The following is a 21,185-nucleotide window of genomic DNA, read 5'->3' as shown; positions in this document are numbered from 1 at the left end:
ACTAGGGCAGGAGGGGAGACCGAGAGGGGGCTGTTGTTGTTGTAGCCCCTGACACAGCACGGGGTGAAGCACAAAAGCAGTGGAGGATGGAGGGGATGAGTTGGGGGGGGGGGAGAATGGAAGACTACACCATCTGCCATCAGGCTGGTCGGGGGGGGTGGGGGGGTGGGGGGATCAGGGCAGAGTAGGGAGTTGGGAGAGGGTCGCCCTGAATGTGTTAGTGCTAGAGATGGACCAAGTCTTCCTCCCAAATTAGACAAGACCCCCCGTGGCATAATCTGCGGGAGCCGGCCAATTCTTTCTTATTTTCTTATGTTTGCTTAGCAGCGTGGTAATTAGAGAAATGACCCAGTCTGGATGAGATTAGACAGCACATGAAACACGCACTTCTCTCGTTCACAGTGCTTGGGTTTCACGGTACTGTAATAAACATTCACTCTGTACAGACTACCCACATACTCTGCCTTTCTATGCAACAACACCTTTGTGTGTGTGTGTGCGTGCGACTGTGTGTGTGTGTGTGTGCGTGCATGTGTGTGTGTCTGTGCATGTGTATATATAAGTGCACTCACATGTGGCATTTTTCAAAAAAGACAATGTCATAGACATAATCCGTATTGTTAAAATAATGTCAGATGTTTTATTTTGGTGTATTTGTCCACTGTAAATATTTTGGTTTGACCATATGAGTATACGATCAATTCTATAATCATTTTTCTATTATTCAATTTTTACGTTTAATTTTGATTTGCTCAATTTATCCATATTTCATATAATTTCTCATTTTTCTCTTTGTCATTTGTACATTTCGTTTGTTTCAATTTGTTGTGGCTTCAAAATTGAATAGAGGTAAATTTAGACAGACAGAATTAAAAAACAGAAAAAAGTGCACACACACACACACACACACACACACACACACGTGTACACACAAAAGTATATGTGTGTAATTTTACGTATGTATGTAATGGTTGTATTCTAATTATTTATGACAAATTCAGACAGAAATGTGCTTTATAATGTGTATTGGATGATTCTGCACATAAACAGTGGATCAAAATCAACAGAGTTTAATCAAAAAATGTTCAAATGATCAAAAGCCTTTTTGGAAAATAAGATATGAATAATGAATATCTAAGAGAATATGCACATAATTCAAATGCTCAAAATAATCGTCACATTCCGTTCAGACTATATCTTTATTATTAAGGACCATATTACATTTTGAAACATTAAAAAAATTTTGAGAAAAAAAATTCCCAAACCTCTAGTAGTAGTCTGCCTGTATTTCAGCTCAGACTCCATATATATATATGTGATATATATATATGTATACATGTGATATATATATATATGTGACATGTGATAGTCAGCAGTAAGTTGTTTAGGAGTACATCCACCTCCACAAAAACAAAACAGGTGACTGAGCCTGGCATGCTTAAGGCTTCACAAAGTCTCCAACCTGCTTTTAAACAGCGCCACCTAATGGAGATGACCTTCCATCATAATTACTCCTCTGAAAAATAAGTCCTTCATTTTGAGTTATTTGTTAAAAATTAATGGCTGTGTTCAGACAGTGATGGCAGCATTATCAACAAGAACAACATTGTTTGTTAAAGCATTAAAAAGCAACATGAAAAGCCTGAAAAATATTGAATACGTTTGTAAAGGTTTTCTTGCTTTTGTTTTATTGAATGGATAATCAAGACAGATAAGGCAATGACAACCACTAATGAGAAGAATAATATAAGAATAATTAATTAAGAAGTCATGAGAGAATAAATTATAGAAATTCATTAAAGACCAAATACAAAATAAAACAAGTGTTTCGACAGAAATGAAATCAGGTAATAAAAAGAACTAAACTTCAAATTTGTTTATGTAACAGTTGCTGCTGTTACAGGCACATGGACAGACAGACAGACAGACTCGCAGATGGACAGACAGACAGACAGACAGATCCAGGTGGTAGAATGGTAGTCTGTGTACTCATCTTCTTAGAGTCAAAAACCTAACACCGCCAAAACCCTCCCTTCTCCTAAAATCAGCTCAATCCAACTGTTATAAGACCCACGCCCAAATCCAGTGGAAAAAAAAAACAAAAACAATGCAGTCCATCAATAATTCTCCACTAGAGGGCACTACCAACAAATTTCGACCTATGCTCAGATTCCTTGTTTTTATGTGATCTACTGCATTTTGATATTCCTTATCTATTCTTGTTGTGACTGAGAACTAATTTTCCCCTGTGAAGGTGTGTATTGATGTGTACTGATAGACTATAGTTGTTTCAGAATAATTACTTTGTCCAGCTTTGCCCTCAGTGTTTTGAGATAGACTGCATTCATAGACAGTAACAGAGGGTTGACAGACCAGCAACTGCACGTGGTTCCAGAGAGATTTGGCTGCACTGGAACGGGGTGAAGTCAAAGTAAAGAACAAAAACAAAAAGAAAAAGAGATGCACAGCCACAGTCAGTCTAGGCTTTGGCACTTAATCACCCTCTAAGCGGCTTCGTCCCCACTGCAGTTCTGCCTCTATTACAACTGCACCTGAATAATAATGTTCATGATGCTTTGGTAATGACCGAAATAAAGTATGCCTTTTTAAGTCGTTTTGACCTTCCTAAAGATACTTTGCAGGTTATTTTAGTTTAAATGACAAATAAAATACAGAAAAATAACAAACTTCAAAACATGCAATTGTTCTTCTTGATATCAGTGATTCATGTTGGATTATGCACAGAGTGTGTCTGAAAGAAATCATACACTGAATTAGCACCAATCCATCTTTTTAATGGACCCCATTCTATCCCCATTATATCAAGTGTTAATTGTAGCCTAATATGGATACAATGAGTTTTGGGCTTTTTAGCGTTTCCAAAGATAGCCTACTTTGTGGGGTATCTAAAAATCAGAAAGTAAATTTAGAAAAATTATTTTTCATGAACTTCTTTAATAAATGATGGGCATTTTCAAATATTCCACAAAGGTGTCAGTTTCAGCTTGAACAAACACGCTGTTTGATGTCAGTACGTCTATTATAATTAATATAAGATCATTTATGGTTTAGTTATATCAGTCTGACATTTGATTTGATTTGATTTGATACTCTTTCCTTCTTGCCTAAGGTGAGTAATGCCGTAGCGTTTTTTGTGTGAATTTTGTGTGTCACCTACATTTTGACACGAGGACTCTGTCATCCACTCTCTGGTTATTCCCTATGTTTGTACCATGGGGGCGGTAGAGGCCACATCCCGATACGGTAAAACGAGGAGGAGTTCAGTTTCCAGGGGGGATTAGTATACTCATTCAACGTCATCCTGGGCTGGGTTGGCATTTGTTGTTGACCCAACGAGAACCTTTGTAGAGTCTGCAGGGATGCACTCAAATCCAATGTGGGACTTCAATCGGCTTAGCTGTCAATAGCTAGAACTGAAGAATTCTCACAGGATATGCATACATTTTCATTTATAGTATATTACTATTGTTTTAGGCGTCGTAGTTAGCACTGCACATCCTTTGTTCGACCGAATGGTCACGTTGCTCAGGTAGCCTTTCGTCCTCTATATTGGATACATTTTAAGAGGAAACTTCTATGTTTAGAGGCCCTTGTCTTTCTTCTGCAACAGGTTTTTAAGGAGGCACAATTGTCATCGATTTCAAGTTACAGTCAAATCTGTTATGACGAAAAGAAGATTTACACGTTTCTCGGATTATTTGTGAAACATCGAATGAAAACAGACCGACAGTTCATTTGGATTATAAAACTATTTCCCTGTTTATCTAAGTCAGCAGTAGGCAAATTGTCATCAGCAATATAAGCAACGCGTTTTACGAGACGAAGCCAAAATGATGCCGGTGAGTTAAATGCCCCTGGCTCAGTTTGTGAGATGTTCAAAACATGAATGGTTTTCATACCTTTTTATCTGGTAAAACAGGCTAAAAACTTTGTTAATATGTTTTAAGAAAGTAAGCACGATTCTGAATTTGTTATCGCTCACAAGTCACATACAAAGTAGTTAAATGGATCGGAGAATTAAAGACCCAGTCACAGCTTCTACCCAAAAAAATCACCGTGGTGGTTTATGGATAATATAACAGCCTATGGAGCAACTACTAGGCTACTCGACGGTCTTTAGTTCCTAAGTCACCTCAGTTTTAAAACCTATTTAAGTATTGTATATGTGTGAATTGTGTAGGTTAAGCCAATCATGGATTTTAACACCTTAGTGCTAGCCCGTTACCAGATATGGCACACAGGTGAACTGACAGAACGAGCAACAAATAATAGATGACAGGAGATGACATTGCGAGATCACTGTTCATTCATTTTTACTGCTGTATTAACAGGATTTGTTTGGTAAGCTCACAAGGTCCGATGGATTGTATTATTCATTCGGAAAGGACAGATTTTGCTGTAGTCATGAATGATATTGTTCAAGCACACTACTGTGTTTCCACAGTCACGTCCATTAAAAACTACTCTCTTATAATGAGAACATAAAATTATTAAGCCATCCGGTTGCATTTCACATTATTTTATTGATGTTGGCTATTTTATGAAGCGTCCCCGGGTTATGTAGAATTGTATTGATTAAACCCCAGTCCGTCAAACTAATTGAAGGGAGTCAATACTGTACACACAAAGGAGGGGTCTTTCAGGGTGATATGGCACAAAATTGACAAGAGATACACTTTTAGAGTGGCTATTCAGTTCAGCTGGTTTGAGACTGGCTTAGCCTACTCAGTGTCCGGACAGATAACGTTAGATAACGTCACTTCTGACACCACAACAGAGATAATGAGGGCCAGTTCACAGTCTGTTCTGTTCATGGTACAATATTTTCATGAAGGTCAAGTTCCCTTTAACGAAAGGTGCATTTTTAGAATTTTGCCGGTCTGAATCAGTGGATGATCATAACGTTCAACATGAGCTTTCATAATGTATGATATATGTCATGTTAACGGCATGGTGTTATCTGCATTCTCTCTCTCTCTCTCTCTCTCTCTCTCTCTCTCTCTGTGTGGGTGTGTGGGTGGGTTGGTGGGGGGGTTAATACAATTTATAGAGGGCTTTAATGTGTACGCACATAGATTACATTCCATTACAATGGAAGATAAAATTATATTCACAAATTTGAATAATATTATTTGTACAGTGGACTGATGTAGATTACATTTTACCAGAACCAAAGTATTACACAGACACCTCAGACAAATACTGAATAGTGTCATTTTTAATCATAAATATTTTATTGCACAGTTTGCATATTAGCAGTATACATTAGCCCCTGTACATATTAGACACTATTTTGAAATTGAATGCATCTGAGCTGCAAAATTTCTGAAGATCAGTGTGAGTCACAAACACTTATTGTTAAAATCTCTATGTAAGTATTATTTACTTTACAACTGCCCATTCTGATCAGAAGCAGAAGTGAGCTTTTCCTCATTCCAGAGCATTTTAGAGAACTGCTCAAGTTGTATCATCACCAGTACTGTTGTAGTTACACTTCTCATAGCATTGTTAATTCTTCCCCAAATGAACGCAGCATTTGCAATTTAGCTTGAAATCTCACGTTACTGTCATGTGACCAGGAACACAATGTGGCCTTATGGCTCCTTTAAAAAAAAAAGTAAATTAAAAAAAAAACAAAAAAAAAAACAGAGAGAACACCTTTCCTAAAACAGCTATTAATGATGATGTGGTCATTTGATTTGCTTTGTCTGACAGAACAATGACATAGTGGTTGGAAATGTCTGGTGTAATAAAATTGCTACTAAATAATCTAATTTTGTGACCCTCTTTAGTTCAAAGGGCATTCGTTTTAGGACTGAACAGCTGAGTGCTGTCAAAATTGTTTCTGACACACGAAACCATAACAAATGGCAAGTTGTAGTACCACAGAGCGGTAACCACAGCAACAGAAACCACTCTTACTGCATGCTCTTTGCTCTTCAAAAGCTCTTTACGGAAGCCTTTGTTGCTATGCGATGAATTAAAAGCATAATTCCCCCATTATGATATCTACGTTAATGTCAGGAAGTGAGATTCAGTGTCATTCTAAGAACTATATATAACCCATTCATCATTCAGCAGTTTATTTATATTCAAAGCCAGCTTTGGTACATTGAGAAATAAACACAGACTGGTCTTATCCAGTAGAGTCACACACAAGTCATACACATACAGTGTCAGTCTACCTCAGAGGCCATATGGCCTGAGGTCTGTGCCCACGCCCCACACACAGCAAGCTGACAGCAGGCACGCAAGCCCCACTGAATCCTGCACCATCATCATGCAGTTCAAACTAATGCAGATCTATAGCTACCTGGAAATTCTCGTAAAAAAAAACAAAAAAAAAACGGGGATGTTCCAGGGAAAGAGAACACCCAGCACCAGTGTGATATGAAGATAAGGTATATTGCCCATATGAAGCATGTGTTATTAGATTCTTGTTTGTTTGACATTGTCCCAGTGAATAATTAATGGTCGCACTGTGCTAGGTTACTCTTATGAAAGGAACAATAGGGCTTTCTCAGTTTCAGACAGCCAGCATTTGCATTTAGTGTACTCTCTTGTACTCTCTTCTTCATAAACGATCAAGAGTTGGTTTCATTTACTAGAGTTGCGTAATTGTGGAATCAAACAAGGAGAGATTCCAAATAGATTAGTGGGCTCTTTAGCTGAGCCAAATTTGATGATTTACCTTTGGAAATCCAGTTGAAAGCGATAGAAAAAGCAATATTGCTAAAAGGATACTGTTGAAAAGATGCTGTGTTAAGGGTTTCGAATTTTTTTTTTTTGGCTCAGACATTAATAACCATTAAATCTGTGATGTAACAGTTCATTTATGTGGGAATTTATTCCCTCACTGAATTACTGGATGTTAATAAAACCACAAGCATTTCTGTCATTGCCTTTTGTTATGCTTTTTGAGGCTTAATGAGGACAATTGTCTCTCTGATGCCCTTTACATCATACCTAAGTGGACCCTTTGTGAATCACTTAATCTTTTGTTGTGTGTGTTCTCATAAAGACAGTGAGATCCAGGCTGGTCTGAATCATTTGTGTAACTTCATTACAGAGGTCAAATGCTCCTTTTCCTACTGTCTTTGTGTCAGGCTGATGAGCTGCATTCTGTGGAGATACAAGTAAAGGCATACATAATAAAAAATAAATGCATAATAAATACATTTGCATGAATCACAGTCGAAAAGTCTGAAATATTTACAGTGTGGTATTAACAGTCATGGGATTGATTTTATGACTTTCTAAATGTGACTGAGATTAAAATGCATTTGTAATTGTTTTTAATCTATCAATTTGAAGCTTATTAGACCAGCACGTATTTAACATGTATTATACCAATAATGACAATATCACTCTTTAATAACTGCTGTATTGCTTTCTAAATTCAAGGCTGCGTCATTATAGCATGACAAAAGAAGAAACATCAACCTTTTGCACTGTGTATTCATATCTGGTCCATCAGTAGTCAGTAATGGAGCTGTGAGAATAGTTTACTATTGTAGATGGGGCAGGCGTGATCTTGACACTGTGCTCAATTTTGTATGTAAGCAGGATCACTTCATATTTAAAGAATTCTCAGAAGAGCAGTTATGATTCCAATTTCAAAAGCAGCTTAAAAAACAGCCCGAGGCCATCTCTTCCACCAGGGTATTAAAAGTCATCAGAGATCTCTTTCGAGGCTTTTAGCCTACCTAGGCTCAGCTTTGATGTATTGATACTAAAGTACTTATTAACTGGTGAGCCTGTGGTAGTGATGCCCTACTTAAATATATCACCAGGGAATTGGAGTGCACACGTACTGGATTCTGGAAAATGGGGTTTTAAAGAGCCACATCATCTAGAAACTTTTTTTTTTAGTCTCATGACAGTTACAAAAATGGTCAGCAAAGGAATTGTTCAGCTGAATGTCAGTTAAATGCAAATGGAAAATGACAAAAGCTGTCCTTAATATGTTCAGTAAAGAGATAGCAAGAGAATGATAGCAATAATTAGACTGTGAAATTACAAAACAAAATAATTTAAAATGAGTAGGTTCGGGCAGAAAGGACAAAACCTGTAAGAATTTTCTCAAATTACCACTGAGTTAGCCATCAGTCAGTCTGGTTTTATGAATGAAAAGAGGTCTGCAGAACCTTCGTCAGTGAGACATAAACATATAACCAATTACAAAATAAAACACCCTCTAATGATTCCATTATTTAAAGAGACTACATCCATTAGTATGGCTTTAACATTTTGTGAAAGTGTTTCTGAAGCGTAAAGTTTTGTGCCATGAAACACTTCACTTAAAATGCAGCCATTTTTTTAAACACGATAACTGCTTTTGATTTAGAACTCCATTTTAAAAGTTAGGCTACAGTGACCTTCCTAGTTAACCTTTGGTCCACACCTTGAAGACAGGAACTTCTGCCTTGCCAAAGACTATGCAGTGTCTGAGTGTCAAGATTTAGCTATTCATGACCTCAAGGATAGACTAGGTGTGCTAGACATCAGCTGAGTTGACCTTCAACTCACAAAATGTCAGATCCATTTTAATTATGAGAGGTTTAGCACAAGTCTTATTTAGTGGTAGATCTTTTGGACAGATATTTGGAGATTTAAATCTATCCAGTGTTGTGCCAAGTTATGAATAATTATAGATCCTAAACTACAGATATGCAATTAAACATTTTATTGTGCACTAGATTTTAAGTTACAACGACATTCTAAATGATTAAAATGGTAGAAAACTAACTGGATTGAATACATAAATACATTCTTCTTTGGGAAACTATTAATCAACCAAATTCAGTTTTCTTTGGTATGCAAACACATTACAGAGCACTACACTAATACACTCCCTCCCCTTGTTTTGCAACAACAAATGCGTAAGAGCAGTACTTTTCTCTGTTGTCCATCTGTTCTCCCAGTGGTACTGCTACGCTTATGGTGGCCAACCTCCCCCACTCCATTACAAAGTACTAAGACGTTTCTTCACACTCAATCATCATGTGGTACACACATAGACCAGAGTGAGCAGAGGTCTTATTTACTATGACACTTAACTTGTCTGCATCATACAAGGGAATTATAACGAAGACAGAATCAATATACATATATATATATATATATGTGTGTGTGTGTGTGTGTGAGTGTGTATATAGCATATTAAGGTGTTGGAGCATTATGGAATATAGCACAATTAGTGAATTTGTCAGTATCTGTTTGGTAAAATCCTTTAAAGAATGGGGCTATGGAAAACACTTACTAAACTCCATTTTTATTCTGTGCCCATTCTGTTCACAAGAAGACTTAATTAGGATACCCTGGTTCATCCTCTTTTGCTTGTTACCATTTTTTTTCTGTTTGCTCCCATTTAGTAAATCAAACAACAATTTATTCTCTCATCCCTTACAAATGATTTTCCTCCTTTTGCTTGGGTTCAGCCTCTCGACTACAGCCATCTGTTTTCAGTGCTGTGAGCTGACAAGTGAAAAATATGTTGTTTACTTCTGTTCATTGTCAGTATGGCAACTCAACACGCGCGTGTCTAAAATGAGCTGGGTAGAGACTAAATATGTTCATTCTTGTGTTTTCTGTGTGTGACACAGGTGTTCCTTACTGTGTACCTCAGCAACAATGACAAGCACTTCACAGAGGTCCCCATCACCCCAGAAACGCTGTGCAGGGATGTGGTGGAACTTTGTAAGGAGCCAGGAGAAATTGACTGCTACCTAGCAGAGATATGGAGAGGCTCAGGTCAGTTCTCTTTTAGCATAGTCCAACGTGTGAATGTCACCAAGGCATCCGTGAAATGATAAAAGTGCCGTAAGAAGCTCTTCAAGATGATGGGGGTTTCGGAGTTGAAATCTAGTTCACCTTTTTTCCTCTGAGCGCAGCTTCAGAACTGGACAGTAGGCTATACAAAACGCCGCTAAAATGTTTTTTTGGGGTTTTTTTTACCCATTCAAGATAAACTATTGATTTCTTAATGTGATCTAATTTCAGGAATGTGTCAAGATATTAGATTTATTGCACTAGGTTTCATTGATCGTTTTGCGAAGTCAGCTGATCAATTTTTGCAAAATAATTCATTATAATAAACTTCAGTTAACCCAGGATAATCCTGTCATGCTAAGTGCTGGCCTCAGTCTTTTTTCCTCAAATCTGATTATTTGTATCTCCTGGGACAGAGCGCATCATGGGTGGTGGTGAACGGATGGTGGATGTCCTTCAGCGCTGGGGACAACAGAGGTCAGAGGTGCGGTTCTTCTTGCGTCATGACCAGGCACCTTGTCATGAGTCAGGTAAATTCCACACATATCTTTTTGCGTCAAATAGCAACAGTGGCATTTTGTGGATGGTTAAGTCATTTTTGTTTATAGTAACCGGTTTTTATGTACGTGTCTACTGTTTAATATATGTTGGGGAAGCTGGGCATTGGCAAGTGCCCGTACATGCTAAGAAAATCATTTATTAAATTACTCTCTCCCACAAAAGTCAGTCTGCAGTTAATTTTAAGGATAGCGGTTTAACTGATATGTTTGGTATTGAATTTCATATCTGTATATGAGACAGTACTAAAACTCGCTTGAAATATGGTCCAGTTATGGCTTTCTTGAAGTGTACGACATTTATTGCAGGCTAGAAATATGGCTGCGACCCAGGGATGCCATTAGAAAGCTGCAGTGCAGAACACTCTGCAGCAGATCAAAAGCATGGCAGAGGACACATTGTCTCCCATGCCTATGTGTGTATACAGTCTACACACATTCCACGCAGTGAGAGAGGTTATGATCCAAGGTTCAGTAGAGGTCACAGGGGCCAATAAGCAATTGTTCACATAGTGATGCCAATTACCTGCATGCCAGTCCATGCTACCCTCATGTACCTGGCACCGGATTATGTAAACATACAAAGCCGCTGGAACATTGTTCACACTCCCTTCTTTTTCCACCGTCTCATCAAATGAGTATGACTCATATTTCATATAGTGGTAAATGAAGTAGATATAAGAACCCCATCCCCATTTTTGATAAATTTATGCAGTTTATGTTTACATATTCAAGATGAAACCCTGTATTCCAAATCAAATTTACGGCGTAAGAATAATTGCATTACAGCATGTTGGTACTCTCTGGTATGACCCAGGATACAGTTCCCCCCTTGGGTCTTAATAGCATGCACCCCGGGTTTTGTGCTAAACTGGAGAGACTCTGTTAGCATTCTGTGGCATAGACTTTACACTGTCAAAGGTCATAGGCTTAGTCCAAATTCTTGCTCAGTTGACTTCTTGATGTGATCAGTCTAAAGTTCTGATCATAAATGCCACAACTGGAGTACCTAGTGCTTCTTATTCTTTTATGCAATGTGTAAAACAGAAAACCTTTTTCTGTTTCTGTCGCTGAACAACAGCATTTGAGGTTCAAGTAGCTTTCAATTAGCGGGCCATAGAGCTGGACAAAGAGCCGCTGTTACATAACAGTACAGATGACAAAACCCCTGTGTGTGTGGTATGGGAAAACAAAAGCTTTCATTATTTTCCACTCAGGCATGATTGCAGTCAATTACAGCTGTCCTGACCCTTCAGTTCATGTTTATGGATCTTTTGGTTTTCGGTGTTATACTTAAAAATTCTTGTGTGATCGTTAATATTTTGTATAGACTCCCTAGCATGTTTTATGGCCGCTGTGACACCGAACAGTCAATATTTATGTAAACATGCGCTCCTCTTAACTTGTTTTTCTGGTAGCCCGTAGACCCACACATTACGTAATGCCGACTGTGGGGATTGGTAGTAGATTTAGGTCTGCTTCTTTGGCTTTTTTAAATCATAATTATGTAATAATCCCCTAGACTGCTACTGGCCAATCAAAAGGCCATTGTTTCTCTCTCAAAAGTCACTGGGCATGACCTGCACTGATGGTGTTGTGTGAAGGACTTGAACATGTTGTGAGGCCAAACTTGTAACATTCAAATTGTCTCTGATAGCGTTGAACATGACACAGAAACAGATGAGTTTGATGAGCAGGATTGGTGCTGTAAAGACTACAGCTTGGTCATAATTTTAATTTGTAATTGAAATACCATATACATATATACATACATACATACATATATATACATATATATATATCTATCAAGTGCATAGCTCAGTCACCGTATGGCCTCCTTTAAAGGCCATCCTTCTGTCCTACATTTACTTATGTGCATTTTTAACTTGACCAAAGTTTAACCAAATTTGCTTTGTCCTGATCAGTTTTCAGAGAACCCCTCTATCCTTTTCTCACTGCAGGTGACGCTAGAGCTGCAGAACATTCAGCCAAAAGAAATGGGGTGAAAGGTACCATGGAGAGACGTGTGGAGAATGGAGTGAGTGTGACACATTGTTGAAGATAAACACACTGCGTTAGGTTATTTTATCTGTATTTCATTTGTTACCTGTTCGTGCCATTTGAGTTTAAGATTGATATATATTCCTATTCTAGATAGTGCCTCCTCGCATGGATATTACACTGACAGAGCTTCAGGAGATGGCATCACGCCAACAGCAGCAGATCAATGCCCAACAACAACTTCTGGCCTCAAAGGTACAGCTACATGCATAAAAAGGTCACATACACGACGTTGACTAGATGTCATGACTTCTAATGTTCTCGAGGCACCATAAAGTTGATTAGCTGACTCTTTGTTTACATGTGAATATCGCTGACATTGAAATAGTTAACCTGTCTTAGATTATTACATATATGTTACCCTGTGGCGTGTTTTGTCTCTGATTATTCCCAGGAGCAGCGCTTGCGGTTCCTAAAGCTACAGGAACAGCGACAGCAGCAGCAGCAAGCATCTGAGCAGGAGAAACTCAGACTCCTTAGGGAGAATGCAGAAAATCAGGAGGCCAAACTGAGGAGGGTACGGGCCCTTAAAGGCCAAGTGGAGCAGAAACGCCTCAGCAACAGCAAACTTGGTCAGCATCAATTCTAAAAAATCCTCTTGATTTAAGTTTTAAAATACTTTTTCTAAATAATGGTGCTAAAACTTTGTAAATGACAATCTAGAGAAAGCATACTTTCTCAACAGACCCAATGATAAGGGATCCTTGACTTGCAGTCTTTTGCTTTAATTTGCTTTAATCATTATTCATGTCATCAGTACTAAGAATACTAAAAATACCAATATAATACTGTTAATAAAAAATGAGGATCAATCCACGTACAGTACAGTTCATAGTCTCTCTCTCGCTCTCTCGCTCTCTTTTTCATACTATGCAGTGGAGGAGATAGAGCAGATGAGTGGCCTGTTCCAGCAAAAGCAGAAGGAGTTAGTGGTGGCTGTGTCCAGGGTGGAGGAACTCAGCAGACAACTGGAAATGTTGAGGAGCGGCAAAGCGGATGTTGCTCATGAGCAAGGCCCGAACTCCATAGGAGAGTTGGAGCACCTTTACAAGGAGCTGCAGGTAATACCCAACAAGCACCATCTTTCTTTTTTGGTCTCTTTCTCCTCCGTGAAGCATCAAGATTCAGCCTTCCTCTTTGCCTCAGAGAAGAAACTTCTCCTTTGTTATGCCTTTTCTCTTTAGCTCTTTTTCCCTCTCTCTTTCTGTCACTCACTGTCCTCACTTTTTTTTTTCCTTTATGAAACCCCCTCATTCACTTCCTCCACTGAATGGCACTCTCTCTTCTCATCCCCAGTTGAGGAACAAGCTGAATCAGGAGCAGAATGTTAAGCTGCAGCAGCAAAGAGAGTCTCTGAACAAACGCAATCTGGAGGTGTCGGCAATGGACAAGCGCGTGGCTGAGTTACGGGAGAGACTGCGGAAGAAAAAAGCTGCTCTTCAGCAGAAAGAGAACATGCCTGTGAGTGGTCACATCAGTCCCTCTACAAACAATACATGATAAAAATCATCCGTTTCCTTCCTGGTCTCATTACACAGTATTTTAATGAGGAAGCCCTCTGCTCTCTGTCATTTACTGGGTGTCTTCAACCCTCTGTCGTTCTCATCTCTCTCCCTCTCTCTCCTTCTCCTTTCTCTGTTTTTGGCTCATTATATGCACCCTCCATTCCTTCTGCTTCGCTTGCGTTCAGTATCATACACTTCCTTTGTATTCCTCTCTCGCTCAGTCGCTTAATTATCTCCTTTATCCTCTCTGTTTTGCACCTCCAGCAGCCATGTGAAGGGCTGAGTTCTCAGCAGCCAGGCCCATCCAGAGTGGCTGCTGTAGGGCCTTACATTCAGACTTCTACAGGTCCCCCTGTGCCACCCAGACAGGAAGTGCTGGTCAAACCGGTCTACAGTGATGGCACAGCCCCCTTGCCCATGTCAGATGGCCCCTTGGCGGCCCAGGCTAGAGCTCTCAGCAAGCCCCCTGCAGGTGAAAAGCTAAAACATGCCCTTTTGTTCCTGTCATATTTTGTGACTGTGAGCTGCTAGTTTTGAGTGCATATGTCAGTGAGTATATGTTTAGGGTAGAGTTGTATGCTTTTAGAGAGTGATTGTTGGGTGAGGCGCTAAGTCTGGATCTCAAGGACCTTGCTAAAGATTGTATGATAGTGAGTAAATGAACATGAGTACCGATGTGTGTTTGATCATTTGTAGTTCATGAGTGTGTGTTTGTGCTGATGAACATGAAAACTCTCTCAGTTTAACTTAACCAAGCCTTCTCCTCTGTTAGTTGGTGGTTTCCAGACAGGAAAGACATCCAGATTATCTGAGTGGATGAGCTCCAACACTGAGTCTGGTGGAATGTCCTCTACATTACCACGCATGAGCAGTCATACAGCACTAGCGAAAGGTAACTGTCTTCCTGAAAAACAGCAGGACTCCTGAGATGAAACAATTCTGTATGCCTGTGTGTGTGTGTGTCACAGTTACTTTATGGCTAAGCTATATTAAACTAATTGTTGTCCTCCTCTGACTGTTAAAGATGCTGAGACCCATTTGAGGCCCCCTCCCCTCCCTCTACGTAAAAACCAGAGCAGTGAAGATCTCATGAATGACTCTCAGGTAATGAAAGGCACATTTATCATGTACTGTGCAGATGAACCCACAGATGCAATTTCTACTATGATTATATTTTCTCTTATCGTAAAAAAAAAAAAAAATCTTTTGGGCAGAGTTTTCTTAAATGTTAGAGATATTTCTGAGCATTAGTTGTGTAAGACATTTAAGATAAGAATAATCTGAAAAATGACTTAAGATTTGAATATTGGTAAATGCTTGATAAATGGCATAGCATTAGAGCACACCATCACTCCTATGTTTCCTTCTTTTCAGATTGCTGGTAAAAGCTTCAGTAAAGTACCTCCTCCAGTACCCAGTAAACCCAAACCAACGTTTTCGGGCCAGTCCTCCTTCAGCAAACCTCTCTACAGCACTGGAACCTTCCCCGGCAAAGCTAGATCTGTTAACCAATCCACTCAACACCAACGACCACCTATGCCCATCCCATCCCACAGCCAGACACTGCCACCACCATTACCTTCCAAACCAGACACCCTGCCCGCCGCCACGGTGCGCCCCTTCACCTCCGATGCCTCTGCCCCAAAAGAGGCGACCCCTACGACCCTGCACAAGCCTCAGACTTTGGCCGCCAGTTCTATCTATTCTATGTACACACAGCAGGCCATACCAGGGAAGGCCTACCAGCCGTCAGGGCAGGGCACACTGACACGCTCACAACCCCGCTGTAAGTAACACTGAATATCAGATCATCATCGTAACTTACAGTTTGGATTAGCTGTAATGTTTTGTTGTATGCCATTACTGTTGAAACCATTAAGAAATGATGCCAATTGTGATAGTCATAGAAACAGTGATTCTTCTGTTTGCATTGTTTATGGGTAGTATTAAGTTGGTTAAAGTTGCTTAAACGTCACAACAGGAAATGTTAAGTTCGATTCGTCGTGCCATGCCGAATGCTCTTATGCAAAATGTCTCTTTACTGCTTAGACTATCTGATTCCGCACATTCGTCCTACTTTGCCTATTGCCCAGACAATGAACACACACAAAGCGCGTCTGATGTGTTAGTATATAGAGTTAAAGGAGATGTATAATGTTGGCCTCTTAATGCAGTGTCATTCATTATTGGTCATTTTAACTGAATGATGTTGTTGAATGACTGTTATTATTGGGTGACTGTTATAGTAAGGCCTGAACGCAGAAGCTATATCCACTGACATTTCTTGCTACTTTTCATTATTGCCACTGTCTATGAGATGCAACTATTAAGTAGAGCTCTGGTATAAGACAAGGACACAATACCATCTAGAGCCTTTCAAATAAATATTTTAGATAGACTTTTGTAGCCTAAATATTTCATGTTTTCTAATGCCATATGGTATTACAAACACTATTTGGGACTGAGACGTTTTTCAAAAGCATATGTAAATACAACCCCGAAAAAGGGTGCATTTTAATGTAGTGGACTGCATATTGCCTGTCAGTTGCAATCATGGCTATATTTCCAAACCAGTGTATCTGTTATTTCCCAGTATATGGTAAGCCAGTCCTCCCTGCCAACGGAGGGCAACAGTCCTATCAGCCAGACAGCAGTCAAAATGACAAGCCAGGAATCTTAGAGGCAGACCACGTGGACCAGGGAGGGAGTGGATCCTGCCCCACCAGTGATGGCCAAGAATCAGAACGTGCTCCCCGGCCCCTCAGTCCCACCAAGCTGCTTCCCTTCATCTCCAACCCCCACCGTAACCAGAGCGACATGGATCTGGAGTCATTGCGGAAGAGGCTACATCATGCACCGCGACCCCTGAAGAAACGTAATTCCATCACAGAGCCTGAGGGCCCTGGAGGGCCCAACATCCAGAAACTCCTCTACCAGAAGACCACATTGGCTGCTATGGAAACTAGCTCTGGGTCCCCAGTCCCATTCTTCCAGCCATGTGTTGGAGAGGAGGGTGAAATCGGGGGATTTCGAGATAGTGATGGTTCCCTAGAACCAGTAATCCCCGAATGTAAGAGAGAAGAGGAAGAAGAAGAGGATTTGACACCCCCACCCCTTCCCCCTCGTTCCCCTATCCTGGAGGACTTCTCTAAATCTAGTCTCCCCTTGCCTGCATCCCTGGAAGAGGAGGAGGACCCTGGCGACTTTCCCCCTGCTCCACCTGAGGCTAATGTGGAGGAGTACCCTCCATACCCCCCTCCACCCTACCCTAGCACTGGGGAACAGGATGGGTCAGGAGAGGAAAACATCACCATGAAACCTCCGGAGGTTACTGGACAGGTGACATTACTACCAGTAGGTACCATTGGTAATAGCATAGACTTACACATGAAAGGATGACATTGTCAGTTAGTGTTTGCTGTAAAGTGCTGGCAAGAAACATGATGATTATAGTAAATACTGCACAATCTGGCATGAGTGGAGCACACTCTCTTTGCAGAGGCACAGATAGAGATTTTTACTCAATACAGTCTCAAATTAAATGGTTATTATGTTCCATTTGAAACTGTTGCCTAGCAACAAGCAACACTTACTTCCGTGCTGCTTTAAGAACTGCTTGGGGCCAAAATGGAGATCTCTCAGTCTCTGAATCAGAAGTGTGAATGACTGTGTTTCCTCTAATTTAGGGTAAGAGGACCAACCTACGTAAAGCTGGCTCAGAACGCATAAATCATGGGATGCGGGTTCACTTTAACCCCCTGGCTCTTCTGTTGGACGCCTCCCTGGAGGGAGAATATGACCTTGTACAGAGGATCATATATGAGGTTAGTGCAGACTTAAGTAGCAGCACACTGCATTTACCTAATGAGACTGAGAGGAAATGTATTTTTTCCCTTTTTTCTAGTACATGGTACATATACAGATATCTGTGTGTGTGTGTGTGTATTTGTGTGTAGGTGGAGGATCCCAGTTTGCCCAATGATGAAGGTATTACAGCCCTTCATAATGCTGTGTGTGCTGGACACACGGAGATTGTTAAGTTCCTAGTGCAATTTGGAGTCAATGTCAATGCAGCAGACAGTGATGGCTGGTGAGTCTTCAGATATCTAAAATAACAGCTACCACAAAAACAATAACTACAAAATTAAAAAAAAAAAAAAAACCCTTTTGTTTGTTCACAGTGCAAAACTGAAGCAAAAAGACATGAAATATATAAAATACAATAACAAGACAAAAGATAAAAATATTAAATATTCAGAAAAGCAAAGTGGATGGATGTAAAATAGATACTCATGAACAAGACTAGAGAACTGAAATAATCAAACAAGATTTGATCACTTGACAACAGTCCGTTTTAAAGAGCGAACAATGATTTAAAAAAGGATAAATGGAAGAAGTACGCTTATGCAGTGCGCTTGCTTAATATGTCGCAGCAGTGCTCCAAATACATTAAGCAGGCCATTACAGGATGATCTTAATGGATGATAGGAGGTTAATCAGTCAGATGCTAAGAGGTATAAATAAGGAAAATAGGCCATGAAACCAGTGCAGTGAAGGCAGAAAAGGTCAAATATGTTCACTTTCATGTTTTTGTTACAGTTCAGACTGCTCTTCTCCGTTTGTCGCTATTGCATAGGAATTAATTTTTCTCTCTCAATCTGTCTCTCTCTCTCTCTCTGCTTTTTTTTTATCTCCCTCTTAGGACCCCACTACACTGTGCAGCTTCCTGTAATAATGTTCAGGTGTGTAAGTTCCTGGTGGAGTCTGGGGCTGCTGTGTTTGCAACCACCTACAGCGATATGCAAACAGCAGCAGACAAATGTGAAGAGATGGAAGAAGGCTATGCCCAGTGTTCCCAGTTCCTCTATGGTGAGACTTCCCAACACACTCGAGGCTGTATGCGTAACACTATGATTTTAAGGCATGGTTTCTGGCAAGTTGAAGTCAACGTCTCTGTTTGTTCTCTCTGAAGGTGTTCAAGAAAAGATGGGCATTATGAACAGAGGTGTTGTGTATGCATTATGGGACTATGAGGCAGAGAAGGAGGATGAGCTGTCCTTCCAGGAGGGCGACTGTATGACTGTCCTACAGCGTGAGGACAGTGAGGAGACAGAGTGGTGGTGGGCTCGCTGTGGAGACAATGAGGGCTACATCCCCAGGAATCTTCTTGGGGTGAGTATTTACACGATAATCTCCTGGAAAGTTCTTTTTAGCGAGTGGAAATATCATCCAAAGTGGGTCAGATATATTTGAAAATTTTGACTGTTTGAAAGAACCAAAAACAAATCTCAATGCTGAAATACTTATTTTTGAGTGCTCAGAGACTCGAAATGTGTCATAAATGTAAAATACTATAAATACATTCTCAGCACCAACCTGTCTCAGACAAGTTTTCATTTTGTAAAGTGAGGTGCATTTTCTCACGAATCTCTTTTACTTGGCTGTTCGTAACATTCTTTTCCCAAAATCTTTTTTTTTTTTTTTTTTTGAAGCTGTACCTGCGGATCAAGCCCAGACAAAGAAGTCTAGCATAAGGAGCTTACTGGCAGACTAAAACTCCCCTCCACTGTTGTCCCAAAGCATAATGCACCATTTCCCAGCACACTAATTGTGAAACCCGCTGCTTGAAAACAAAAAAACTTTCAAGAAGGCACAGAAGTATTTTCAGGGTGATTACAAACAAAGTGCATTCTAATTTTGGTCTCTTGCTCTGTCTTTGTTAATGCTATTTTACGTTGAGGGTCTTTCAAAGAAGTGTAAGAATGATATTCCACTAATTTCAAAATGAAGAAGAAATGTACTTATTGTACATTTTTACAGCCAATTTACAGTGTTTTGTAGAAAATCAAAGTTTTTAAATGGCCAGGTTGTTTTATAATAGTTTGTAATAGTGCACTGCTTTTGATACATAAAAAAAACAGTAAAGCTTAAATGCTTATGTATTAAAAGTAGTTTTCAGCGTGTATGCGTGAGCACATGTGATATGATAATGGTTTTGGTTGTAATTCTAACTTATTATTTGTACACACATTTTTAAAAAATGACCTCCAATGAGATTGTTTCTCAGATAAGTTCTTTTCTACAGTTTCTAACAAATCTTTTGTTTTGTTTGTTTGACAATACAACAGATTTCCACATTGAATGTAAACTATGTACACCTCACAGATATAATCACAAACACTGCCAGTCTTTACAAAGAATGGTAAAAAAAAAAGAAAAGAAAAGAAAAAGAAACAGCATTGTGAAGCTCAAGAAAATTGTGACTGTTTTTGTCCAGATTGTATTCATCATGTATATCACTGCAACATTTCAAGGTTTTCTAGCTATGGTGCTTGCTGCTAAGCTGTAAACTAAGTGTTCTTTGAACAGCCTGTTATCACGCAAGGGCAGCTATTCATTGAGCATAATAAATTATTTCCATTCATAACATGCCTCCTGAATCCCTGTACAGTCTGTGTTCTTCAATGTATCACTATACCTTTGACAATTGTATGTTCACCATAAAATGCTTTTATTAAATACAGACAACAGCATAAAGTATGCATACCCAGGCTATTTCTATCCATTGTCTCTAAAAGAAAGATGTTACTACAAGCATTTGAGGTTTAAATCATTAACTAGTACTTCAGACAGGATGTTGAAGAATTATTTCCATACAGGATATTGAGCACAGCATGCACTATATTGACTATTGCTGTAGCACTGCGGAGTGAGTGAAACAGAATTATTACAGTAGTGCCACTGCACAAAATGTACACATACACATGTAGTGCATTACGTGTTTTTTACGGGTAAAACAGTGCAAAAATATGAGGAGTTACGAATTACATTACATGAAATGATCATTACATTGCATTACATCAAGATATCTGAAATGAAAAATAAACATTTAGGCTAATTTACAGTACATTCAATGTTTTATCTAGATTGCACATTTAAGGAGTAAAAGAGGGGTACACAACCACTGAAAACTGTTACTGACTGTAAAGAGCTGCCATTGCTAAAGGGGATACTTTCTGGGATATGACGCTGGTCTGGTTAATGCTCCCATTATCCACTAGAAAAAATCTCTCCTTAACATTGTACTGACCACTGTGCAACGGACTTGCTTGGCACAAACAAGCAAGGCACATTTTGACCCAAATAACATGAGTAGATTCAGCATCTGGGAATTATGCACCTGATATAGGCACCAGAACCTTAAACCACATCTCTTAAGACCCCAAAGCTGCAGATACTGTCAATCTATAGCTCTTCAGTAACACATCTT

The 21,185-nt window shown here is 39.5% G+C and overlaps 1 protein-coding gene across 1 annotated transcript; it reads left to right on the top strand.

Moving 5' to 3' along the window:
• Positions 1–3,839: 3,839 nt before the first annotated feature.
• Positions 3,840–19,449, top strand: tp53bp2b (tumor protein p53 binding protein, 2b). Its single transcript, XM_030771651.1, has 18 exons — positions 3,840–3,860; positions 9,627–9,774; positions 10,209–10,322; positions 12,311–12,387; positions 12,504–12,605; positions 12,805–12,982; positions 13,287–13,471; positions 13,707–13,871; positions 14,180–14,350; positions 14,672–14,807; positions 14,940–15,019; positions 15,290–15,701; positions 16,509–17,269; positions 17,602–17,739; positions 17,872–18,005; positions 18,618–18,784; positions 18,888–19,087; positions 19,408–19,449. The coding sequence occupies exons 1-18, from the start codon at positions 3,852–3,854 to the stop codon at positions 19,447–19,449; spliced, it is 3,219 nt and encodes a 1,072-aa protein (XP_030627511.1). The 5' UTR covers positions 3,840–3,851.
• The last annotated feature ends 1,736 nt before the right edge of the window (positions 19,450–21,185 follow it).

This window comes from Chanos chanos, chromosome 4 (genome assembly GCF_902362185.1).
Source record: "Chanos chanos chromosome 4, fChaCha1.1, whole genome shotgun sequence".
Classification (NCBI taxonomy): domain Eukaryota; kingdom Metazoa; phylum Chordata; class Actinopteri; order Gonorynchiformes; family Chanidae; genus Chanos; species Chanos chanos.
Note: the sequence above shows the minus strand (reverse complement) of the source record. Positions and strands in the feature narration are given on the sequence as shown.